General features: G+C 44.4%; 1 protein-coding gene across 1 annotated transcript in view; it reads right to left on the bottom strand.

The window, feature by feature from the left end:
• Positions 1-495: 495 nt before the first annotated feature.
• The window catches only part of LOC115546579 (NLR family CARD domain-containing protein 3-like), a 55576-nt gene continuing 28739 nt past the window's right edge, over positions 496-27332 (bottom strand). Inside the window, exons 3-8 of the mRNA XM_030360183.1 lie at positions 12004-13804; positions 9525-9698; positions 7195-7368; positions 6913-7039; positions 2552-2749; positions 496-588 (exon numbers count right to left, since the gene is read on the bottom strand). Coding sequence (XP_030216043.1) covers positions 496-588; positions 2552-2749; positions 6913-7039; positions 7195-7368; positions 9525-9698; positions 12004-13804 — 2567 coding nt within the window. The remainder of the gene's footprint in view (positions 589-2551; positions 2750-6912; positions 7040-7194; positions 7369-9524; positions 9699-12003; positions 13805-27332) is intronic.

Consider the following 27332-nt stretch of genomic DNA (forward strand, 5'->3'; position numbering starts at 1 on the left):
AGAGCTGTTAAACACCCCCCCCCCCCCTCACCAATCCCCCCAGGAGGAGCCCCCCCCCGGTCTGCCCCCCAGAGCCCCCCGAGGTTGGAGTCGCCATGCCAACACCCTGGTGCTGCCAATCAAGGCCCTCCCATTGGCCCACCACGACTCTGGGAGGGGCCACCGGGGGGCGCCAGACACTAGCTCCGCCTCCTCCTCCCCTCCCCCCCCTCCCCCTCCTCCCCCCCCCCCCCTCCCCCTGCCTCGCCGTCGGTCTGGACCCTGACTACATCCTGTCAGTGGATGACTTCCCCCCCCCCCACTCCCAATAACGTCCCCCCTCCCCCGTACTTCCCTTAGCCCCCACCTTAGCCCCCACCTTTGCCCCCACCTTTTTATTTACAATTGATCTAGATTCATTGTACACCAACATGGACATGGATTCTGGCCAAAGCATCGGGTTTCACGGACTCTGCCCGGAGGGGACTGACATGTGGAGGGCGACCGGGACCCTCTTCAGGGTCCCCCCTTGAACATCAGGGAGTGGGGGCCGCACTGGGACGCTGCTGGGGGCGCTGGGGGGTCCTGGGACTCCTCCTGGGGGGTTCCCTGCATGGCGTCGGGTCGACTGTGTGTTTTAATACGTTGGATGTTTTTATCTTCACTGTGTGCTTCCTTTACATCATGATGTTATTGAGGCCTTCCACCTCTTGTACTGCCCCATTTATTACATTGGAGGCTTCTGTTATGTGAAAGGATGGTATGAATGTGTGAATGGTTTCACTATGCCTTATTTATCTTTAATATATATTTATTTACCTATTTACTTATTCATTTGATCTATTTTGTCTTTTTTATTTTATCTATTTCTATCTTATTCGCCAGCACATATTTTTCCCTGTGTGTTTTGAATACTTCTTGCATGCTTTTACCATGTCTTTATAGATATGTATGTGTGTGTGCATTGTCTTATTTATCTTTAATATACATTTATTTACCTATTTACTTATTCATTTTATCTATTTTTTTTTTAGATAGGTATGTGTGTGTGCATTGTTACATTAAAGGGGTTCCTGCATTATTCACCCATGAATTCTGATTCCGATTGCAGTGTGCTCCTTTTTATTCCCATATTTACGATTTACGCGCATGATTCACTATTTATGAGAGGATGTGTATGGATGGGTCGGGATGCGTGGATTTATGGGTGTGTGTGTGTGTGTGTCTCTCTCTATATGTTTATATTAGTGCCGTCAAGCGAATATTTATCGGCGATAAATCACATTAATGTCATAGTTATCCTGGATCCCCATTTTACCCGGCCAGAGGACGGGCTCTGACCTCTGACCTCCCCCCTGGAGCCCCATGTGACCCGGCCAGAGGACGGGCTCTGAACTCTGACCTCCCACCTGGAGCCCCATGTGACCCGGCCAGAGGACGGGCTCCTGATCAACTCTCATCATCACATCACTCATGATCACCGAGCGTCGTGTCCAGGAATGTTTTAATAAAGCGCTGAGAGCAGAACACTGGGACTCCTGTGAGCTCATTACACCAAACGTAAACAACGCCTTTAGCTTCATGTTAGCTTTAGTGATAGCCACCTCGGAATAGAGCGCCATCTAGAATGACCTCACACTCTAGCCTCAACGTCAATGAGTCTAACTGGAAATACAAGCCGGTAATAAATTAAACTCTTAAGCTGGGATTCAGTAAATGCAATTTTAGTTTTGATGAACACTATTACAATATAACTATCACTGATGAATACTGTTATAATATTACTATCACTAATGAATACTGTTATAATATTACTATTGTCAAGTTCTTTCCTTTTTTGTGCATTCTCCACTTGAACGCGATTGGTGCATCCACTCAGAGTTCCTTCTGGGTTTCACTCAATAAACAAACTGTTTCCTCGTCATCTTCTTTTATTGAAGTCTCAATTGATGGTCAGTTGTAAGTAATTCAGTTGTTAACAAGGTGAAAAACCATCAACTAAACAAGAAAAAGGTTGTTGAAATCAAATGCAAACAGAAAAATATTTTTACGATTATTTCCCATTAATCAATCAAAGTGTAAAATAAATTCTCCCACCGTTTATCATTCTTAATGTTATTCAGGGATTTTTTAACTTAATCTTACAGTTCTAAACATAAATATATATATAATATTTACTTCTTTTTTAAATAATAACATCCCACCATTATCCTTTTAAACATGAGCCCACTAGACAATCATGTTCCATAATTCAATCCGTTTAACTTCAACAATCATATTGTGGCGAGCAGCAGGTGAAGGACGAGACGGGAGCCCAGGTTTAGCAGTCGGCCGCAGCTCCGCGCCCCATACACCGCTCGACAACGGAGCTGCCTTTAATAACACCAGCACGGTACACACTAGAACACACGCCACTATTCAACCACATTCAAACACTTTCAGTAATGGTGCAATGAACACAACATGAACACAAGAGTCACCAACACACCCCCACATCGATAAACCCCAACCCATGAACCCTGATTAGTTTACCAACCACTAATGACCCAGGAGGGCCCCGAAACGGTCCCACCCCTAGAACAGGAGAACCCCCAGAATCCTTAGCGAAGGCCCTCGTCTGCCAGACCCCAGAGTCAGCAGGAGCCCTGGGGGTGTGGTCGGGGACCACCTCCTTCAGGGCCCCCACCGGGATCCGTCGTAGGGGGCCGTGACGAGGAGGGGTGGCGCACCCCGTCCCCCCGCAGCCCTCCCCCAGCCCCAGCTGCCCACACTATGGCGGTTGGTGTTTAGTCCCGTTAACACGGCAACAGTTTGACGTTATCCCGGGTAAATTGTAAGGCAAGATGTCAGCCTAGGGCTAGTCATGGACCTACAGAGTGGCGGAGCCACGCCCCTTCCGGTAGAGCCCATGGGACCTATGAGATCGAAGAATATGAATGGGTTTCAATGGAGAGAAAGTCATTATTTTCTGGTCCCAGTCTTCATATGCCCCGGGTTACACATATGTTGTTTGTGGATTTAAATGATGATTTTTCATGCAAAGAAAACTAAACATTTTCGTGAAGAAGTTTGATAATGGGGAGGATAAAAGCATCCAAAGAGGTGAACACCATTATAAGTTTGGGCATGTGGAGAGTTTCAGTTTTGGCGATGGAGAGATTGGCGGTCTTGTCCACGCCAGTTGCAGGGAGCGTGACGGCACATACGAGACATGTAGTCTATCTCATTGTGTTTTACAGCCTTTAATTGAACAATCGCAAAATAATAGAGAGAGAGAGAGACTATGTGTGTGTGCGTATCTGTGTGCCGGGGCAGCACACACATTCACACACCGAGGCCCCGCGGCCGTTTTTTGTTTTCTACAACCGACACAGAGAGGCTGAGGACCCCACCCTCCATAGCCCCACCCCCGGGAGGAGGTCCTCCTGGGTGAAGGAGGACCAGAAGGTGTGGAGGTGTGTCAGTGTGTCTGAGGACCCTCCTCCACCTGGGGACACTCTGTAGAAGGACAGAGAGCCAGCAGGCCGGTCCAGATACACTCCTACTCTGGTGGAGCCAGCGGGGCGGAGAGGGAGGTCTGTCTCTGTACCGTTGTACCAGGCAGAGTAACGACCATCAGAACAATAAAGACTCCAGGACTTGTTGTTCCATCCAAGCCTGCTGTCACCACCCCATCCTTTCCTTGTGATTCCTCTGTATGTCACTCCTATCTCAACCACTCCTTCCCACTCTACCTCCCAGTAACAGCGGCCAGTCAGAGCCTCTCTACCCAACACCTGGTACTGGGAGTCAAATCTGTCTGGGTGATCCGGATACGACTGGTCCTCTCCAACCCACGTCACCTTCCTGTTGTCCTCAGACAGAGAGAGTCGTCTGTGGGCCGTGTTGGGGTCCAGTGTGAGGTCACAGGCATCTGAGGGAGAACCAGACATGATGAGCTGCTGAACCGCTCTTCATCCTCATCATCATCATCATCACTAGTACTGTGGGTTGTTCCACAAAGCCGGTTTTATCACATAACCGGGTAAGTTAACCCAGGGTTTGCTGTAACCCCAGGTTTTCCGTTCCAAAAGGATCACGGTATGTTAGTTGCTATAGCAACATATGCTCTGAATCAAACCTGGTCGGACCAGGTTTTGCGCAGGTTAAGTTTGAAACATAACCAGGTTTTGGGTATTTCAACCGGCGTTCACCGCAGATTTCATGTGTTCACAATGGCATGCCCTTTTGATGAGAGAACTGCTGATATCAGAGCGCAAATTATACGTGCAATCCACCGGGAGCGATTGATAAGACCACGGCTCGACATCTTGGCATATTGGATGACTTTTTGCTGGAGTGGAGAGATATAGATTCTCGCGCAAATCTTTAATATATTTAAATAGCCTTACATAGCCAACAGTACCAATCGAGGACCTGGCCTCAGTTCACTCCAGACTATTTGCGTAGCCCTCCGTTTTTTTCAAATGGTAGTTTTATCTAGGCTATAATGCTGGAGATGCTGAGCACATCACAGTCGTTTCAGATGACCCATCCAAGATTTGTATCGGCCTCCTATCATACAAAGAGCAATATTGTCTGAGTACTATGCCGAGAGGCATTTACAACATAAAGTATAAAATAGTCCTAACGGACTTGCATCCACTGGAGAATGTTCGATCGTAGCCGGCGGCTTCATTACAAGCACTGATCCATCTTGATCTGTGAAGTTGATGAATTGTCACTTTTAGGTTTTCTACCCAGTTACCAAAAAAAGAAACATTTGGAATAGTATGCGCTGTGGCAAGCACACGGTTTGCATGTGTTACTTCGAAGGCAAAAAAAATCTAAAATACAAGAAAACACAAAAACCTACATTCAACCAGTGTGGGGTATGGCCCATGACTCTCTGAGGTGGTAGGTACCTCCAGGTAGGCCTACCCCCTCCATGCCAGGGCGCCCTGAATTTATGTTTATTAACAGCTCCTCCACCGGGGTCAAGACAATTTGAGGGCCAGATCCAGTCTGCCGACTGTCGGCCTTTTCACGATTGGCTTAAAAAAATGGCTTATTTAAATTTATACCTGGTGGGAAAAGCTTACCAGTTTGTATGTTTTTTATACGTCATTTTTATACTTGATCCTCTGACCGCTTGGAAGCAATCGGAGTACATATTGTTTTAGAAGAAAGGGGTTATGTGGTAGGATCTTTAAGAATGCTTAACTGGGATATTTATATATTCATGGCTCAAATATTAAGGATCATGCTTTTGACGTGTAACTAACGCATTTACGCGGTCAGCGATCCGCTGCCAGGCTTTGGTTCTCCGGGTTCCAGAGGTTTTAGCGTTCCCTTTTCTTGTGATAATGTCCTTCTCCTCGTCATAGCTCTCAAGGAGAACCTGGAGTTCCATTTCATTGAAATAAGCGGCCCGTTTCGCCATATCGATCAGGGTTTCCATGATCCATACATCACGTCTTTTTAAGTTTGGCGTGGACGCGCACAACCCTGTGTTAACCAACCCCGAGTTGATTGAACTAATGCATAACCGCTGCTGTGGAACCGAAAACTCTGGGTTGGTCGGCACAGGGTCAATCAACCTAGAGTTCAGCGTTAACTCAGTGTTTGTTAAACCTCCGTTCGTGGAACACCCCTCTGTTCTCCTGCGCTCTGTGTACATATACATAGATATGAACACATACATACATATACATATGTACACATACATAGATACACACACCTCAACAATAACGTTATGAACACATCAACAACAATATTATGAAAACATCAACAACAATATTATGAAAACATCAACAACAAACATCTCTCCTTGGATCCAGGCTGCTCTTCTTCTTTTTATTCTTTCTTTTTGTGATCGCTCTCTCTTCTTCTTCAGCCCCCTCCCCATCAGCCCCCCCCTCCCCATCAGTCCCCCCCCCCCCCCTCCTCAGCCCCCTCCCCATCAGCCCCCTCCCCCTCACCAACCCCCCTCATCCCCCTCCCTCTCATCCCCCCCTCAGCCCCGTCACCCCCCCTTCCCCTTCCACTCACTGCCCGGTCACAACCCTCCCCCTCCTCCCTCAGCCTCTTCACCCCCCTCCCCCTCCCCATCCCCCTCACCCCCCCCTCAGCCCGGTCACCCCCCCTCCCCCTCACCCCTAGTCCTCCCCCTCAGCCCCGTCAGCCCCCCTCCCCCTCCCCCTCACCCCAAGTCCTCACCCGCAGCCCCCCCTCAGCCGGTCCCCCCCCCCCCTCAGCCGGTCCCCCCCCCTCCTCCTCACCCCTAGTCCTCCCCCTCAGCCCCGTCAGCCCCCCTCCCCCTCCCCCTCACCCCAAGTCCTCACCCTCAGCCCCCCCTCAGCCGGTCCCCCCCCCCCCCTCAGCCGGTCCCCCCCCCTCCTCCTCACCCCTAGTCCTCCCCCTCAGCCCCGTCACCTCCCTCCCCCTCCCCCTCCCCCCCCCCTCAGCCCGGTCACCCCCCTCCCCCTCAGCCCCCCCTCAGCCCGGTCATCCCCCCTCCCCCCTCCCCCCTAGTCCTCCCCTCAGCCCCCTCCCCCTCAGCCCCCTCTCTCTCACCCCTTCACCTCCCCCTCACCGGCCCCTAACCCGGTCACCCCCCCTCCCCCTCAGGACTTTCCATCTCAATAGTGTGTGTGTGATGTGCTGAATCAAACAGACACTTACACTTCTTTAGAGCTGGTTTCAGCCTCCACACTCCACCGTGCTCCACACTGGGGGGGAAACAAAGTGAGAGCAGCAGGTTGAAACATTCACCTTCATCATCTGCCGTCTCATCACGTTCTACACAACATGAGGGACAGCTGCCTTTTCAAACCACTTCATCTAGCAGCGGCTTGAATCCTTGTAGGAGACTTTGTCCCTGAGTGGTGAGCTGTCCTCTCCATACCTGAGAGTGTCCAGTCTCCAGCGTGGATCCTCCAGTCCAGCAGAGAGCAGCGCAGCTCCAGAGTCTCCTGGGTGATTGTAGCTCAGTTCCAGCTCTCTCAGATGGGAGGGGTTGGAGCTCAGAGCTGAGGCCAGAGAAGCACAGCCTTCCTGTGTGACCAGGCAGCCAGACAAGCTACACACACACACACACACACACACACACACACACACACACACACACACACACACACACACACACACACAGTGAGAATTATTACTTTTCTGGAGATAAACCTGTTCTGATTTGGAACTTGTGGCGTAACTGTTTGACCATTGAGTAAAACTGACCTGAGAGTTTCCAGTGTACAGTGTGGACTCCCCAGTCCAGCAGAGAGCAGCTTCACTCCTGAATCCTGCAGATCATTGGTACTCAGTTCCAGCTTTTTCAGACCAGAGGACTTGGAGCTGAGAACTGAGGCCAGAGCTTCACAGCACCTCTCTGACAGATGACAGCCATTGAGGCTGGACACACAATCAATATAATACGTTAGGAACTGTGATTCATTTTGCATTTGAAATTTGTCACTAGAAATGTTTTATTAGTTTACCTAAAATGTCAATACAGTAGATCTTTAAAATATGACTAATTAAGAATTCAGACAACTAAAGATTCACTAAACTCCAGAAAATGTCCATAAAAATACTCAGTTCTAAGAAGAAAAAATTATTTAACTTTACTCTAAAGTCCACCTTACTGTCTGACTACATGATTATGAATAGAATTGGAATATAATAAAACAAACACCTTATACCATCATTAACAAACTGAATCCAAGATACAACTTTTACTGTCATGGCAACACAAATAGAGTGAGATTGAGGTCTTGTGTTTGATAAGATGAGTGGTAATGGCGCTGCGATGCACGCAAACTGCCAAGGTTTACTTCAGTGCTGGGTTAAATAGCGGCTGTATTGCAGCAACAGCTTGATCGCACTATTTGGAAACACGACCAACTTAAATTCCCATGAAGACACTCTGCTTTAATCAGAAAACTTAAAACACTGGTTTGTACTTTGTGCAAAGTTTCATTTAAATGTCACTGCAGCACTATTCAAGAGCATGTAAAGAAATGCACTATTCAGTATGACCCAGAGAAGAAGAATAATCCTAATTGGGGTATATTATCCAATCTGCAGCCGGTTATTATAAGTAGGTATTTGATTGAGGAGCCGGAGGAGGAGGACGAGGATGAAGGGTTGGTTAGTGAGGAAAGAGATGTCACGGCGCTGGTGGTAAAAAGAGAAACAGACCCCCCCATCAGTATTTACGTTAATTTGTAAAGTGGGAGGTCCCGGAGCGCAGAGGGGGGGTGGATCCAGTGACTCAAAACGGGGGTTGGTAACGGTATACACTGCCTACGTAGCTTCTCTGACTAAAAAACCTAAACAACGCTGTGTGTACATCAGGGAAATGTTAATTTTAATTACAGAACATCCATGGGTGGGAAATGTCAAATAAAAGAATACATGGCAACAATCGTTTTCACAAGCAGCAATTATCTATGAGACTATTAAATTACCCAGGATCAACGGATTGCTGCGTGCGCGCCGCGGTGCACCGGCTTAGACATGCACACTGCCGTGCACCGACAGTAATGTGCAGTTCTAAGAAGAAAAAATTATTTAACTTTACTCTAAAGTCCACCTTACTGTCTGACTACATGATTATGAATAGAATAGGAATATAACAAAATAAACACCTTATACCATCATTAACAAACTGAATCTAAGGTACACCTTTTACTGTCATGGCAACACAAATAGAGTGAGATGGAGGTCTTGTGTTTGATAAGATGAGTGGTAATGGCACTGTGATGCACGCAGACTGCCAAGGTTTACTTCAGTGCTGGGTTAAATAGCGGCTGTATTGCAGCACCAGCTTGATCGCTCTATTGGGAAACACGACCCACTTAAGTTCCCCTGAAGACACTCTGCTTTAATCAGAAAACTAGAAAAACACGTTTGAACTTTGTGCAAAGTTACGTTGAAATTTCACCGCAGCACTAGTGTATTCAAGAGCATGTAAAGAAATGCACTATTCATGATGACCCAGGGAAGAAAATAAATCCTAATTGGAGGCGTGTGTGCACGTGCGTGTGTGTTCTTACCTGTGCGTGTGTCAATGGCGGAGCCGTTATGTGTAAGGGCAAGTGTCGCTGTGGTGTGGGCGTGTGTGTGCTTCTGTGTATTTGTCGCTGCCTTTGTCTTGACATGGGGTGTGTGCGCATGTGTGTGTGTCTGTGTGCATGTGTGTGTGTTTGTGTCTGTGCGTTTCCGTGTATGGTCGTGCGCATGTGCGTGTGTGTATGTGCGTGTTAGCAGTATATGTATATGTTTGCGCGTGCTGTATGTGTGTGCGTGTGCGTGCGTGCGTGCGTGAGTGCGTGTGTGCTGCAGGCTTCTTGGCACATGCGCACATGAGTAACTTCGAGTAACTGGTGCGACTGGCCTTCTATTATAGTAGTAAGATAGTAGCCAGTAGAAAATGTGTCTTGATTACCGAGACGACATAATTTACATATTTATTTAGACTTGTTAACATTCTGGAGGCAAATCTGTTCGATGTCCTCTGATGTGGTACTTGTGGTGTAAATGTTTGACCATTGAGTGAAACTGACCTGAGAGTTTCCAGTGTACAGTGTGGACTCCTCAGTCCAGCAGAGAGCAGCTTCACTCCTGAATCCTCCAGATCATTGGTACTCAGGTCCAGCTCTCTCAGACTAGAGGAGGTGGAGCTGAGAACTGAGGCCAGAGCTTCACAGCATCTCTCTGACAAACTGCAGCCATTCAGCCTTAACACACAATAGACAAAACACATAAAGAACTGTGATTAAGGGCGCACCCACACTAGGCCATCTGTACCGTGCTCAAGTCTAGATTGTTTGGCTAGTGTGAGCACGCCAACCGTACTCAAGTCCACTTCAATTCTGTGGCATGAGCACACTTGGGAGAGGTGTGCTCAGGAGTTGTTTAAACTAGAATTTTCCATTCACGGGGCCGAGCAGCGTCTTCTCGTCTGCCTCCACCGGGTCTAAGGGCACTATAGAAGCGCGATAAATCTGCGTTAATTTTTTAATGCGTTATTTTTTCTGTGATTATTTAATCAAAATGAATGCGTTAATTTGACATCCCTAGTTTAAATATCACTTAGCTGGGCGATCTCTAGAGAGAATAAAGTACTGTCTCTTCCCTCTCTCTCCTTTTTCCCGCTCACTCGTGAACTCTCACCCTTCCCCCAGAAGACCCTGAAGTCTATTTCTCAACGCATCCTGTTGGTTAAACCCAGTGGGCCAATTGCTCTGTCAGTTAGCATTGCTGCGCTTTAAAACCGTACTCCTTAAAACAGAGGCTTTGGAGTTTAACACGCAGCAGCGCACGAGGTTGAACGTGATTGATTCGTACAGGATCAGCAGATTCCTAGTTGACTCGGTTTAAACTGCTTGGAAACCGGAAGTACTCTGATTTCTAGTATACTTAATGGTGGATTCATTTTGTGCTATAATTACCAACAAAAACTGAATTGGAATTTAAAGTGAACTTTAATATAATAAAACTATAATAAATAAAAACGCTAATAATGTTGACATATATTATGAAATAGTCTAGGCTACTTTTTGTGGAAATCTGAGTCTGGAATCTGCCCTCACCTACGTCAATCAATTATTTGTCATTGTTTTCTCTTGGTGTGTGTATGCAAACGTGATTACAAAAATTATATTTGCTGCACTGCATTCGAGGTGTTGTGGACACGGTGGAAAATCCAAGGAAAGACACCACCACCACACTCTGAAGAAAGGCTGTTTGGGATAATCTGTCAAACACATTGAACTGTAAATTTCCAAGCAGAAGACCGAGCAGCCCGGCACATTTAAAAAATCGATGGAAGCGCTTGAAAGTAGAAGCGCGTAAAGCTCTTGCTGAGCAGCGCGATCAAGACCCCGTATTGTACTGAAGGCCTATCTGGTGTAATAAGTGGTATGTATCATACCTATTAATAATAATTCATAAAACTAATTCTGTGTGTGTGTCGGTTATGATGGAGCCTTGTTTCATCCTGCAAACTGGTTTAGTCTCCTCTAAAACCACGTCAGTTTCGAGATTAGACTAACACCCACAAAATACGCCCTCTAGTGTCTGATGTGAATTTCTCTGAAGACACAGCAATGGAGATCAAGGTAAAACACAGCGGCAGGTTAAACCACAAGTACATGTTACACAGCAATGGAGTTTAAGACGTCACGTGACTTCTTGAGTTTAAAACTGTGTTAATCTGCTAGCGACGGAGCAATTGCTCCAACGCGTCTATGTAAGCAAACGTACTGAACAAGGTCCAAATGTGTTATCTTTAAAGGTTGGGTATGGGATTTGCGAAACGCCATCAGAATTTGAAAATACACAACTCAAATGGTCCTACCCCCTCTCCTTCAACGCTGACTCTGACTCCACCCATTCCAAGTACCTGGGGCGGGGCGCGGGGGAGGGGGAGTGCAGTACGACCGTTTGATTGACGTACTTACTGTCCAATGCAACTCGATGGCTCTGGAAATCATTGGCTGGAGTTTTTCGAGCCCTGCCCGTTCCACAGATGATGACTTGTTTAATTTTCATGTCAGTACTTCTAACTCAGTGGCTGTAAGTGGGTTATGATAAGGATTTCAAGTAATTTTGCAAAAATGGCCAAAAAAGCGAATTCCATACCCAACCTTTAATTAATAATGAATGTATATATATTTAATTTATCCTTATCAATAAAAACGTATTTATACTCATAGCTAGATATTTGAATAAAGCTGTATTTAACAAAAAAAATTTTTTTTGTTAATTCTTGGCTTTCCATAATTATTATTTCAAAATAAATAGAGCTTTTGAATTAGACTTTTCACCCTGGTTACAAAGAAATGTGTGTATTGCGATACAAAAAAAAGCATGTTATTATAATTTGAATATTCTACTATGAGGTATATTGGGTTGTTTGTATTATAATAAATTATATAAGCGAACCTACAGAGACGTTTTATATATTATTATAAAGTTTATATTGTAGCATTATGTATATTGTGCTGTGTGTATTGTAATACATGTTATTAGTGAACCTACAGAGATGTTTTTGAGGCTTTCACCACTGGCAGCAGCCTCAGAAGACCCTCCTCTGAAGCAGAGTATTTATTCAGGTCAAACACGTCCAGCTCCTCTTCTGATGACAATAAGATGAAGACCAGAGCTGACCACTGAGCAGGAGAGAGATATTCTTTGGAGAGTCTTCCTGATTTGAGGTACTGTTGGATCTCCTCCACTAGAGAACGGTCGTTTAGCTCATTCAGACAGTGGAATAGATTGATTTTTTTCTCTGTAGAGAGATCTCCACCTATCTTCTTCTTAATGTAAGAGCCCATTTTCTTACTGGTCTCTGAGCTACTTACTGTCTTTCCCAGCAGACATTTTAGGACGTTCTGATTGGTCTCCAGAGAGAGGCCCAGGAGGAAGCGGAGGAACAAGTCCAGGCGTCCGTCCTCACTTTTTAAGGCCTTGTTCACAGCACTCTGGTAGAGTTTGACATTTCCTTTGTTTCTAGAAAAAATAGACCAGTGGAATTGTGGTTGTCCTGAGAGCAGATTGATCCCAGTGTCGATGAATGACATAAAGACATAAAGGGCAGCCAGAAACTCCTGGATGCTCAGGTGGACAAAGCAGAACACATTATCCTGGTACAGCCCACACTCCTCTTTAAAGATCTGGGTGAACACTCCTGAGTACTCTGAGGCTTCTTTGATTTTGATGTCACACTTTGCAAGGTCTTCCTCGTAGAAGATCAGGTTGCCGTTCTCAAGTTGCTTAAAAGCCAGTTTTCCCAGAGAAACAATAATCTTCCTGCTCTCTGGACTCCAGTGTTGATCTGTTTCAGCTCTCCCATGATACTTCCTGCCCCCCTGCATGGACTGAAACCTCAGGAAGTGGCTGTACATCTGAGTCATGGTCTTGGGCATCTCTTCTCCTAGCTGGGATGATTTGAAGAAGTCGTTCAGAACGTTAACAGTGATCCAACAGAAGACTGGGATGTGACACATGATGTGGAGGCTTCGTGATTTCTTGATGTGGGCGATGATTGTGTTGGCCAGTGTCTCCTCTCTGAATCTCTTCCTGAAGTACTCCTCCTTCTGTGAGTCGGTGAACCCCCTCACCTCTGTCACCCTGTCAACACACTCAGCAGGGATCCGATTGGCTGCCGCAGGGCGTGTGGTTATCCAGATGCGAGCAGAGGGAAGCAGGTTGCCCCTGATGAGGTTTGTCAGCAGCACGTCCACCGAGGTGGACTTAGTGACATCAGTCCAGATTTGGTTGTTCTGGAAGTTCAGAGGAAGTCGACACTCGTCCAGACCATCCAAGATGAAGACAACTTGGAACGGTTCATATCTGTAGATTCCTGCTTCTTTGGTCTGAATAAAGAAATGATGAAGAAGTTCCACCAAGCTAAACTCTGTCCCTTTTAGTAAATTCAGCTCTCTGAAAGTGAAGAGAAATGTGAAGTGTATGTCCTGGTTGGTTTTGCCTTCAGCCCAGTCCAGAGTGAACTTGTGTGTTAAGATGGTTTTACCAATGCCAGCCACTCCAGTTGTCATTATTTTCCTGATTGGTTTACATTTTTCAGGTAAGGGTTTGAAGATGTCTCCACATTTTATTGATGTTTCCTCCTTGACTGGTTTCCTGGAAGCTGTTTCAATCAGTCTGACCTCATGTTCCTTGTGGACCTCTCCACTGCCTCTCTCTGTGATGTAGAGCTCTGTGTAGATCTCATTCAGAGGTGTTGAATGTCCTGCTTTAGCGATTCCCTCAAACACACACCATAACTTGTCCTTCAAATGAGACTTGATTTTACGTCGGCACTCCTCAGCAGCAGATCCTGAATGAAAAGAACAACAGAAGACATCAGTTAGTGGATGGTGACAATGGGAACATGTCAAAATTTCCTTTTAAATTATGAACTTCATAATATTTAGTGGCTTCATAACTTGTGGTCAGAGAAGCTGGTTGTGACAAAGACTGCATGTTACAGATTCAAATGTTCACGGCTATTTCGTTTTTCCTCAGCAATATGCTCAGTGACATGCATCGAAGGGGGTAAGAACAGTGAGGAGACCAAGGTAGGAGGGGGTAAGATCAGCAGTGAGGAGACCCAGGTAGGAGGGGGTAAGAACAGTGAGGAGACCCAGGTAGGAGGGGGTAAGAACAGCAGTGAAGAAACCCAGGTAGGAGGGGGTAAGAACAGCAGCACAACGGGGATACGAGGGGAACCCACGGTAGGGGGTCATCACAGCGAGCCGGCCAGTGGGAACACATGTGTTTTGAGAAGATTTGAATCTTGTCAGCGTGTCTCTTCCGGTTCAGTTCAGAGCCCTAGCACCCACGGTGCGGAGAGCCCTAGCACCCACGGTGCGGAGAGCCCTAGCACCCACGGTGCTGAGAGCCCTAGCACCCACGGTGCTGAGAGCCCTAGCACCCATGTTGCTGAGGCAGAGGATCGGGACGGTGAAGACCAGCTGAGGATGACGAAGGGAGCGGCAGGGCCTGTCCTCCTGGAGGAGGTCGGGGAGATAGGTGGGGGCCAAGTTGTGGGGGCCTTTGTCGGTGAGCAGAAGGGTTTTAAGGTCAATCCGGTGTTGGACAGGGAGCCAGTGTAGTTGGATGAGAACGGGGGAGATGTGGTCGGGTGATTTGGTGCTGGTAATGATGATGTTTAACATTCTTTAACCTGATACACCACAATAACCCTACATAACTGGATCAAACCATTAAACCTAATACCCCAACTATAACCCTACATATCTGGATCAAATTAATTTAAGATTAATTTAATTCCACATTGATGTTTGAAATGCCTAAGTCTCACATTGGGCCCTATCTTGCACACAGCGCAATTTACTTTCTACACGACACATGGATCGTTGCTAGTTTGCACCCGGCGCAAAGCTGATTTCCCCCCGCAGCAGACTCTCGCCACTAAACTAACGACCTCAAAGGCGTGTCGGCGAAAAGGAGAGGGGTTTTCAGACCTAAGTGATCCATGGTGCTATCTTACAGATCGATAAAGCAGTTGCATAACTGACCAAAAACATCCTGGTTTAAGTGCGCTAGCGGATAGGGCAGTTGGTGTTGCTATTTTGACGTGCCTAGGCAGGTCGGAACTGTAACATTAGCTTGCACACACGTAGGTTATACACCACAAAAATGCAATTAACCTAATTTAAATATTATGATTATGATATAATGAGATTGTTTATACGTGTGAAACAGCATAGAAATAGCAAGTCGATTTTGAAAACAAATTAATCCATAGGGGCTTCATGAATGAATACTGTAGAAGGCTATGTCATGCATTAAAATAATAATAATAATAATAATAACAAATATAGCTGCGAGCAGCAATGTGGGTGTCAAGCATAATCGGACTCGGTAGGCTAATTCTGCCGGATGGACGCAATCGGCCAGGGGGCTACATGACGACCGCCTCGGAAATCGGCAATACCGACAGCCGGTGGGATGAGCATTATGTGGGAAAAGGACCCCACCTAGAGGTAAGGGCGCAATACAGTCTGCCTGACAGAACAAATGTCACAAATACATAGGGGTATTCGGAACAATATCCCTCAAAGAGACACAATGTAAAGAAGCATCCGTTCTGGAGGTGGTTCGTGAAGCATCTAATCCAGTGGGAATCGCAGTTTATATAGTAGGTGGGCGGAATGGTAAATATAGTCATTGTTGCATTATACATTGAGTGCCGCTTGTCGCCACACGAGTGCAGTGTCTACCCATTAATGAGCGCCACACGAGTGCAGTGTCTACCCATTAATGAGCGCCGTCACGTTTGATTGCCTGTCACGGCCAAACGGTTTTGAATTTGAGAAAGCTGTTTAACACATTTGTTCAACTTGTTCTGAAGATCATATATGCAAAGTTCTATGAAGATTGGACATTATTTGTGGCCTGTGGAAATTTACAACTGATTTTGACAACTTTCAACATGGTGGCCAAGTTCTGAGGTTGCAATGAGAAATAATTTGTAAGCTATATGGGGAGGTCTGACAGTATCATCAGACATTGAAAATAAGTTTGAAATGTACTCATGTGAAGAGAAAGGAATTAAAACACGTCTTCATTAATTATAGCGCCCCCTAGAGGTCAATGGTCACCAAATTCAAGCAGTGTCCCCATGATGATGCTACGGGTGTATGTATCAAGTTTGGTTATGATATGTCAAAGGGCTGCTGAGATATTGGCGTGTTTCCGGTTTGAAGGCTTCGCGGTCGAATATCATTGTCTGTCGCGGATATTCCTGCAAGAAATAATAGACTACCTATACGGGGAGGTCTGATAGTATCACCAGACATTGAAAATAAGTTGCAAATGTACTCATGTGAAGAGAGAGGAGTCAAAACACATCGACATTAATAACAGCGCCACCTAGCGGTCAAAGGTCACCAAATTCATCCAGTGTAACCTTTATGGGGTCATGGGTCTATGTACCAAGGTTGGTTATGATATGTCCAAGGGCTGCTGAGATATGGGCTTACATCCGGTTTGGCGGCTTCGCCGCCAAATTTGATTGGCTCCATCGGGCAAACGGTTTTGAAGTTGAAAGGTCTATCCGATGTCTTGCATCAAGCATGGCCAGAAGATCATGTGTGCCAAGTTTCGAGATGATTGGACAAGATTTGTGATAGAAGTAGCACTTTGAAGGTTTTTGACATAAACCAAGATGGCGGAAATAAACGTCATGGCGCAATGACGTCATAGGGTTTGTTGAACTGGGCTTGGTTCAAGGAATCCAATGATACCTGGTTTGTGAATATTGGTCGAATAGGTCGAAAGTTATGAACATGAATGCATGTCCAACTTTGAGCTGTTGGTGGCGCTAGAGCTGTTGGGCTAGCGACCTGAGATTGGCTTAATGGGCTAATGGGGCTGTCCTGAACAAGTGTGCCAAATTTCACAACTTCTCGCCAAGCGGTTCTATGGGCTGCCATTGACTCCCATGTCAGGTAAATAATAATAATAATAATAAATATAGCTGCGAGCAGCAATGTGGGTGTCAAGCGTAATCGGACTCGGTAGGCTAATTCTGCCGGATGGACGCAATCGGCCAGGGGGCTACATGATGACCGCCTCGGAAATCGGCAATACCGACAGCCGGTGGGATGAGTAAATGGGAAAAGGACCCCACCTAGAGGTAAGGGCGCAATGCAGTCTGCCTGACAGAACAAATGTCACAAATACATAGGGGTATTCGGAACAATACCCCTAAAAGAGACACAATGTAAAGAAGCATCCGTTCTGGAGGTTGTTCGTGAAGCATCTAATCCAGTGGGAATTGCAGTTTATAATGTAGGTGGGCGGAATTATGAATATAGTCAATGCTGCATTATACTTTAAGTACCGCTTGTCGCCACACGAGTGCAGTGTCTACCCATTAATGAGCGCCGTCAAGTTTGATTGGCTGTCACGGCCAAACGGTTTCGAATTTGAGAAAGCGGTTTGATACATTTGTTCAGCTTGGTCGGAAGATCATATATGCCAAGTTCTATGAAGATTGGACATTGTAGTGTTCTCGTGCAGTGTGTTGTAACTCTGACTTAACACCGAGTTAAACCGTAGCCAATGAAGACAGAATCGTAGTAAGGTTGATCATTTACTGTCACAATTCCTCATTAACAGACGGTGAAAACTGCAAATAAAAGAATACAAAAATACTGAATGTACATTTGACTAAACAGCATGTTGTACATAGTTGTAAATAATAATATAAACTGTCTAACACTGTATGAAGACATTCTGATGCCAATTGCATTGATTTTAGTTTGTACACAATTGCTAACCAAAACGTTTTTAACAACACATCAAACATTATTTTTAACTAAATCCACTCTAATATATTATCTTAAACATGTCTTGCATTGATTAAACAAACTTACGGCATTGCCTCTTAGATGCTTTCATGTGGATGCTAGCGGATTACAATCAGAAGATGCACATGTCTGCCATTCCTTCTACAGAGGTAAGATTTTTAACAGTAAATGACGTCACAGGAAGTGACTAAACCGGAAGTGACATAATCGCAACCTAAAACGGCAAAATAATATGAATTTATACATTGGCTTATTTTAACTTTAAAGTAATTATTCACATCCTTTTTTACATATACATATTTAAGAAATCAATGTAAGAATATTAAATGAGTGCCAGGAGAGACAACACTGACATAATTTGTGGCCTGTGGAAATTTTCAACTGATTTTGACAACTTTCAACATGGCGGCCAAGTTCTGATGTTGCAATGAGAAATAATTCATAAGCTACATAAGGAGGTCTGGCAGTATCCTCAGACATTAAAAATAAGTTTGAAATGTACTCATGTGAAGAGAGAGAAGTTAAAACACGTCTTCATTAATTATAGCGCCCCCTATAGGTCAATGGTCACCAAATTCAAGCAGTGTCCCCCTGATGATGTTATGGGTCTATGTATCAAGTTTGGTTATGATATGTCAAAGGGCTGCTGAGATATTGGCGTGTTTCCGGTTTGGCGGCTTCGCGGTCGAATATCATTGGCTGTCGCGGATATTTCTGCAAGAAATAATATACTAGCTATACGGGGAGGTCTGATAGTATCACTAGACATTGAAAATAAGTTTTAAATGTACTCATGTGAAGAGAAAGGAGTCAAAACACATCGACATTAATAACAGCGCCACCTAGAGGTCAAAGGTCACCAAATTCATCCAGTGTAACCTTTATGGGGTCATGGGTCTATGTACCAAGGTTGGGTATGATATGTCAAAGGGCTGCTGTGATATGGGCTTACATACGGTTTGGCGGCTTTGCCGCCAAATTTGATTGGCTCTAGCGGGCAAACAGTTTTGAATTTGAAAGGACTATCAGATGTTTTGCATCAAGCAGGGCCAGAAGATCATGTGTGCCAAGTTTCGAGATGATTGGACAAGATTTGTGATAGAAGTAGCACTTTGAAGGTTTTTGACATAAACCAAGATGGCGGATATATACGTCATGGCGCAATGACGTCATAGGGTGTGTTGAACTGGGCTTGGTTCAAGGAATCCAATGATACCTGGTTTGTGAATATTGGTCGAATAGGTCGAAAGTTAAGAACATGAATGCATGCCCAACTTTGACCTGTTGGTGGCGCTAGAGCTGTTGGGCTAGCGACCTGAGATTGGCTTAATGGGCTAATGGGGCTGTCCTGAACCAGTGTGCCAAATTTCACAACTTTTCACCAAGCGGTTCTATGGGCTGCCATTGACTTCCACGTAGGTAAAATAATAATAAAAATATAGCTGCGAGCAGCAATGTGGGTGGCTAATTCTGCCGGATGGACGCAATCGGCCAGGGGGCTACATGACGACCGCCTCGGAAATCGGCAATACCGACAGCCGGTGGGATGAGTAAATGGGAAAAGGACCCCACCTAGAGGTAAGGGCGCAATACAGTCTGCCTGACAGAACAAATGTCACAAATACATAGGGGTATTCGGAACAATATCTCTAAAAGAGACACAATGTAAACAAGCATCCGTTCTGGAGGTGGTTCGTGAAGCATCTAATCCAGAGGGAATTGCAGTTTATATAGTAGGTGGGCGGAATGGTAAATTTAGTCATTGTTGCATTATACATTAAGTACCGCTTGACGCCACACGAGTGCAGTGTCTGCCCATTAATGAGCGCCACACGAGTGCAGTGTCTACCCATTAATGAGCAACGTCAAGTTTGATTGGCTGTCACGGCCAAACGGTTTTGAATTTGAGAAAGCTGTTTAATACATTTGTTCAGCTTGGTCGGAAGATCATATATGCAAAGTTTCATGAAGATTGGACATAATTTGTGGCCTGTGGGAATTTACAACTAATTTTGACAACTTTCAACATGGCGGCCAAGTTCTGATGTTACAATGAGAAATAATTTATAAGCTATATAAGGAGGTCTGGCAGTATCCTCAGACATTAGAAATAAGTTTGAAATGTACTCATGTGAAGAGAGAGGAGTTAAAACACGTCTTCATTAATTATAGCGCCCCCTAGCGGTCAATGGTCACCTAATTCATTAAGCGTCCCCATGATGATGTCATGGGTCTATGTTTCAAGTTTGGTTATGATTTGTCAAAGGGATGCTGAGAAATTGCCGTGTTTCCGGTTTGGCGGCTTCGCGGTCGAATATCATTGGCTGTCGCGGATATTTCTGCGAGAAATAATATACTAGCTATACGGGGAGGTCTGATAGTATCACTAGACATTGAAAATAAGTTTTAAATGTACTCATGTGAAGAGAGAGGAGTCAAAACACATCGACATTAATAACAGCGCCCCCTAGAGGTCAAATCTCACCAAATTTATTCAGTGTCACCTTTCTGGGGTCATGGGTCTATGTACCAAGGTTGGTTATGATATGTCAAAGGGCTGCTGAGATATGGGCTTACATCCGGTTTGGCGGCTATGCCGCCAAATTTGATTTGCTGTAGCGGGCAAACGGTTTTGAATCAATCGATCAATTCGATGTTTTGTATCAAGCATGGCCAGAAGATCATGTGTGCCAAGTTTCGAGATGATTGGACAAGATTTGTGATAGAAGTAGCATTTTGAGGGTTTTTGACATAAACCAAGATGGCGGACATATACGTCATGGCGCAATGACTTCATAGGGTGTGTTGAACTGGGCTTGGTTCAAGGAATCCAATGATACCTGGTTTGTGAATATTGGTCGAATAAGTCGAAAGTTATGAACATGAATGCATGTCCAACTTTGACCTGTTGGTGGCGCTAGAGCTGTTGGGCTAGCGACCTGAGATTGGCTTAATGGGCTAATGGGGCTGTCCTGAACCATTGTGCCAAATTTTACAACTTTTCGCCAAGCGGTTCTATGGGCTGCCATTGACTCCAATGGCAGTATAATAATAAATATAGCTGCGAGCAGCAATGTGGGTGTCAAGCATAATGGGACTCGGTAAGCTAATTTTGCCGGGCGGACGTAATCGGCCAGGGGGCTACATGACGACCGTCTCGGAAATCGGCAATACCGACAGCCGGTGGGATGAGGAAATGGGAAAAGGACCCCACCTAGAGGTAAGGGCGCAATACAGTCTGCCTGACAGAACAAATGTCACAAATACATAGGGGTATTCGGAACAATATTCCTAAAAGAGACACAATGTAAACAAGCACCCGTTCTGGAGGTGGTTCGTGAAGCATCTAATCCATCGGGAATTGAAGTTTATATTGTAAATCGGCGTAATGGTAAATATAGTCATTGTTGTAGTATACATTAAGTACCGCTTGTCGCCACACGAGTGCAGTGTCTACCCATTAATGAGCGTCGTCAAGTTTGATTGGCTGTCACGGCCAAACGGTTTTGAATTTGAGAAAGCGGTTTGATACATTTGTTCAGCTTGGTCGGAAGATCATTTTTGCCAAGTTCTATGAAGATTGGACATTGTAGTGTTCTCGTGCAGTGTGTTGTAACCCTGACTTAACACAGAGTTAAACCGTAGCCAATGAAGACAGAGTCGTAGTAAGGTTGACCATTTACTGTCACAATTCCTCATGAACAGACGGTGAAAACTGCAAATAAAAGAATACAAAAATACTGAATGTACATTTGACTAAACAGCATGTTGTACATAGTTGTAAATAATAATATGAACTGTCTAACACTGCATGAAGACATTCTGATGCCAATTGCATTGATTTTAGTTTGTACACAATTGCTAACCAAAACGTTTTTAACAACACATCAAACATTATTTTTAAATAAATCCACTCTAATATATTATCTTAAACATGTCTTGCATTGATTAAACAAACTTACGGCATTGCCTCTTAGATGCTTTCATGTGGATGCTAGCGGATTACAATCAGAAGATGCACATGTCTGCCATTCCTTCTACAGAGGTAAGATTTTTAACAGGAAATTACGTCACAGGAAGTGACTAAACCGGAAGTGAAATAATAACAAACCTAAAACGGCAAAATAATATGAATTTATACATTGGCTTATTTTAACTGTAAAGTAATTATTCACATCCGTTTTTACATATACATATTTAAGAAATCAATGTAAGAATATTAAATGAGTGCCAGGAGAGACAACACAGACATAATTTGTGGCCTGTGGAAATTTTCAACTGATTTTGACAACTTGCAACATGGCGGCCAAGTTCTGATGCAATGAGAAATAATTCATAAGCTACATAAGGAGGTCTGGCAGTATCCTCAGACATTAAAAATAAGTTTGAAATGTACTCATGTGAAGAGAGAGGAGTTAAAACACGTCTTCATTAATTATAGCTTCCCCTATAGGTCAATGGTCACCAAATTCATTGAGTGTCCCCCTGATGATGTTATGGGTCTATGTATCAAGTTTGGTTATGATATGTCAAAGGGATGCTGAGATATTGGCGTGTTTCCGGTTTGGCGGGTTCGCGGTCGAATATCATTGGCTGTCGCGGATATTTCTGCAAGAAATAATATACTAGCTATACGGGGAGGTCTAATAGTATCACTAGACATTGAAAATAAGTTTTAAATGGACTCATGTGAAGAGAAAGGAGTCAAAACACATCGACATTAATAACAGCGCCACCTAGAGGTCAAAGGTCACCAAATTCATCCAGTGTAACCTTTATGGGGTCATGGGTCTATGTACCAAGGTTGGTTATGATATGTCAAAGAACTGCTGAGATATGGGCTTACTTCCGGTTTGGCCGCTGCGCTGCAAAATTTGATTGGCTTTAGCGGGCAAACGGTTTTGAATTTGACAAATCTATTCGATGTTTTTCATCAAGGATGGCCAGAAGATCATGTGTGCCAAGTTTCGAGATGATTGGACAAGATTTGTGATAGGAGTAGCATTTTGAAGGTTTTTGACATAAACCAAGATGGCGGACATATACGTCATGGCGCAATGACGTCATAGGATGTGTTGAACTGGGCTTGGTTCAAGGAATCCAATGATACCTGGTTTGTGAAAATTGGTCGAATAGGTCAAAAGTTATGAACATGAATGCATGCCCAACTTTGACCTGTTGGTGGCGCTAGAGCTGTTGGGCTAGCGACCTTAGATTGGCTTAATGGGCTAATGGGGCAGTCCTGAACAAGTGTGCCAAATTTCACAACTTTTCGCCAAGCGGTTCTATGGGCTGCCATTGACTCCAATGGCAGCATAATAATAATAATAAATATAGCTGCGAGCAGCAATGTGGGTGTCAAGCATAATCGGACTCGGTAGGCTAATTCTGCCGGATGGACGCAATCGGCCAGGGGGCTACATGACGACCGCCTCGGAAATCGGCAATACCGACAGCCGGTGGGATGAGTAAATGGGAAAAGGACCCCACCTAGAGGTAAGGGCGCAATACAGTCTGCCTGACAGAACAAATGTCACAAATACATAGGGGTATTCGGAACAATATCTCTAAAAGAGACACAATGTAAACAAGCATCCGTTCTGGAGGTGGTTCGTGAAGCATCTAATCCAGAGGGAATTGCAGTTTATATAGTAGGTGGGCGGAATGGTAAATTTAGTCATTGTTGCATTATACATTAAGTACCGCTTGACGCCACACGAGTGCAGTGTCTGCCCATTAATGAGCGCCACACGAGTGCAGTGTCTACCCATTAATGAGCAACGTCAAGTTTTATTGGCTGTCACGGCCAAACGGTTTTGAATTTGAGAAAGCTGTTTAATACATTTGTTCAGCTTGGTCGGAAGATCATATATGCAAAGTTTCATGAAGATTGGACATAATTTGTGGCCTGTGGGAATTTACAACTAATTTTGACAACTTTCAACATGGCGGCCAAGTTCTGATGTTACAATGAGAAATAATTTATAAGCTATATAAGGAGGTCTGGCAGTATCCTCAGACATTAGAAATAAGTTTGAAATGTACTCATGTGAAGAGAGAGGAGTTAAAACACGTCTTCATTAATTATAGCGCCCCCTAGAGGTCAATGGTCACCAAATTCATTAAGCGTCCCCATGATGATGTTATGGGTCTATGTTTCAAGTTTGGTTATGATTTGTCAAAGGGATGCTGAGAAATTGCCGTGTTTCCGGTTTGGCGGCTTCGCGGTCGAATATCATTGGCTCTCGCGGATATTTCTGCGAGAAATAATATACTAGCTATACGGGGAGGTCTGATAGTATCACTAGACATTGAAAATAAGTTTTAAATGTACTCATGTGAAGAGAGAGGAGTCAAAACACATCGACATTAATAACAGCGCCCCCTAGAGGTCAAATCTCACCAAATTTATTCAGTGTCACCTTTCTGGGGTCATGGGTCTATGTACCAAGGTTGGTTATGATATGTCAAAGGGCTGCTGAGATATGGGCTTACATCCGGTTTGGCGGCTACGCCGCCAAATTTGATTTGCTGTAGCGGGCAAACGGTTTTGAATCAATCGATCAATTCGATGTTTTGTATCAAGCATGGCCAGAAGATCATGTGTGCCAAGTTTCGAGATGATTGGACAAGATTTGTGATAGAAGTAGTATTTTGAGGGTTTTTGACATAAACCAAGATGGCGGACATATACGTCATGGCGCAATGACGTCATAGGGTGTGTTGAACTGGGCTTGGTTCAAGGAATCCAATGATACCTGGTTTGTGAATATTGGTCGAATAAGTCGAAAGTTATGAACATGAATGCATGTCCAACTTTGACCTGTTGGTGGCGCTAGAGCTGTTGGGCTAGCGACCTGAGATTGGCTTAATGGGCTAATGGGGCTGTCCTGAACCATTGTGCCAAATTTCACAACTTTTCGCCAAGCGGTTCTATGGGCTGCCATTGACTCCAATGGCAGCATAATAATAATAAATATAGCTGCGAGCAGCAATGTGGGTGTCAAGCATAATGGGACTCGGTAAGCTAATTTTGCCGGGCGGACGTAATCGGCCAGGGGGCTACATGACGACCGTCTCGGAAATCGGCAATACCGACAGCCGGTGGGATGAGGAAATGGGAAAAGGACCCCACCTAGAGGTAAGGGCGCAATACAGTCTGCCTGACAGAACAAATGTCACAAATACATAGGGGTATTCGGAACAATATTCCTAAAAGAGACACAATGTAAACAAGCACCCGTTCTGGAGGTGGTTCGTGAAGCATCTAATCCATCGGGAATTGAAGTTTATATTGTAAATCGGCGTAATGGTAAATATAGTCATTGTTGTAGTATACATTAAGTACCGCTTGTCGCCACACGAGTGCAGTGTCTACCCATTAATGAGCGTCGTCAAGTTTGATTGGCTGTCACGGCCAAACGGTTTTGAATTTGAGAAAGCGGTTTGATACATTTGTTCAGCTTGGTCGGAAGATCATTTTTGCCAAGTTCTATGAAGATTGGACATTGTAGTGTTCTCGTGCAGTGTGTTGTAACCCTGACTTAACACAGAGTTAAACCGTAGCCAATGAAGACAGAGTCGTAGTAAGGTTGACCATTTACTGTCACAATTCCTCATGAACAGACGGTGAAAACTGCAAATAAAAGAATACAAAAATACTGAATGTACATTTGACTAAACAGCATGTTGTACATAGTTGTAAATAATAATATGAACTGTCTAACACTGCATGAAGACATTCTGATGCCAATTGCATTGATTTTAGTTTGTACACAATTGCTAACCAAAACGTTTTTAACAACACATCAAACATTATTTTTAAATAAATCCACTCTAATATATTATCTTAAACATGTCTTGCATTGATTAAACAAACTTACGGCATTGCCTCTTAGATGCTTTCATGTGGATGCTAGCGGATTACAATCAGAAGATGCACATGTCTGCCATTCCTTCTACAGAGGTAAGATTTTTAACAGGAAATTACGTCACAGGAAGTGACTAAACCGGAAGTGAAATAATAACAAACCTAAAACGGCAAAATAATATGAATTTATACATTGGCTTATTTTAACTGTAAAGTAATTATTCACATCCGTTTTTACATATACATATTTAAGAAATCAATGTAAGAATATTAAATGAGTGCCAGGAGAGACAACACAGACATAATTTGTGGCCTGTGGAAATTTTCAACTGATTTTGACAACTTGCAACATGGCGGCCAAGTTCTGATGCAATGAGAAATAATTCATAAGCTACATAAGGAGGTCTGGCAGTATCCTCAGACATTAAAAATAAGTTTGAAATGTACTCATGTGAAGAGAGAGGAGTTAAAACACGTCTTCATTAATTATAGCTTCCCCTATAGGTCAATGGTCACCAAATTCATTGAGTGTCCCCCTGATGATGTTATGGGTCTATGTATCAAGTTTGGTTATGATATGTCAAAGGGATGCTGAGATATTGGCGTGTTTCCGGTTTGGCGGGTTCGCGGTCGAATATCATTGGCTGTCGCGGATATTTCTGCAAGAAATAATATACTAGCTATACGGGGAGGTCTAATAGTATCACTAGACATTGAAAATAAGTTTTAAATGGACTCATGTGAAGAGAAAGGAGTCAAAACACATCGACATTAATAACAGCGCCACCTAGAGGTCAAAGGTCACCAAATTCATCCAGTGTAACCTTTATGGGGTCATGGGTCTATGTACCAAGGTTGGTTATGATATGTCAAAGAACTGCTGAGATATGGGCTTACTTCCGGTTTGGCCGCTGCGCTGCAAAATTTGATTGGCTTTAGCGGGCAAACGGTTTTGAATTTGACAAATCTATTCGATGTTTTTCATCAAGGATGGCCAGAAGATCATGTGTGCCAAGTTTCGAGATGATTGGACAAGATTTGTGATAGGAGTAGCATTTTGAAGGTTTTTGACATAAACCAAGATGGCGGACATATACGTCATGGCGCAATGACGTCATAGGATGTGTTGAACTGGGCTTGGTTCAAGGAATCCAATGATACCTGGTTTGTGAAAATTGGTCGAATAGGTCAAAAGTTATGAACATGAATGCATGCCCAACTTTGACCTGTTGGTGGCGCTAGAGCTGTTGGGCTAGCGACCTTAGATTGGCTTAATGGGCTAATGGGGCAGTCCTGAACAAGTGTGCCAAATTTCACAACTTTTCGCCAAGCGGTTCTATGGGCTGCCATTGACTCCAATGGCAGCATAATAATAATAATAATAAATATAGCTGCGAGCAGCAATGTGGGTGTCAAGCATAATGGGACTCGGTAAGCTAATTTTGCCGGGCGGACGTAATCGGCCAGGGGGCTACATGACGACCGTCTCGGAAATCGGCAATACCGACAGCCGGTGGGATGAGGAAATGGGAAAAGGACCCCACCTAGAGGTAAGGGCGCAATACAGTCTGCCTGACAGAACAAATGTCACAAATACATAGGGGTATTCGGAACAATATTCCTAAAAGAGACACAATGTAAACAAGCACCCGTTC

This window comes from Gadus morhua, chromosome 7, assembly GCF_902167405.1.
Source record: "Gadus morhua chromosome 7, gadMor3.0, whole genome shotgun sequence".
NCBI lineage: Eukaryota > Metazoa > Chordata > Actinopteri > Gadiformes > Gadidae > Gadus > Gadus morhua.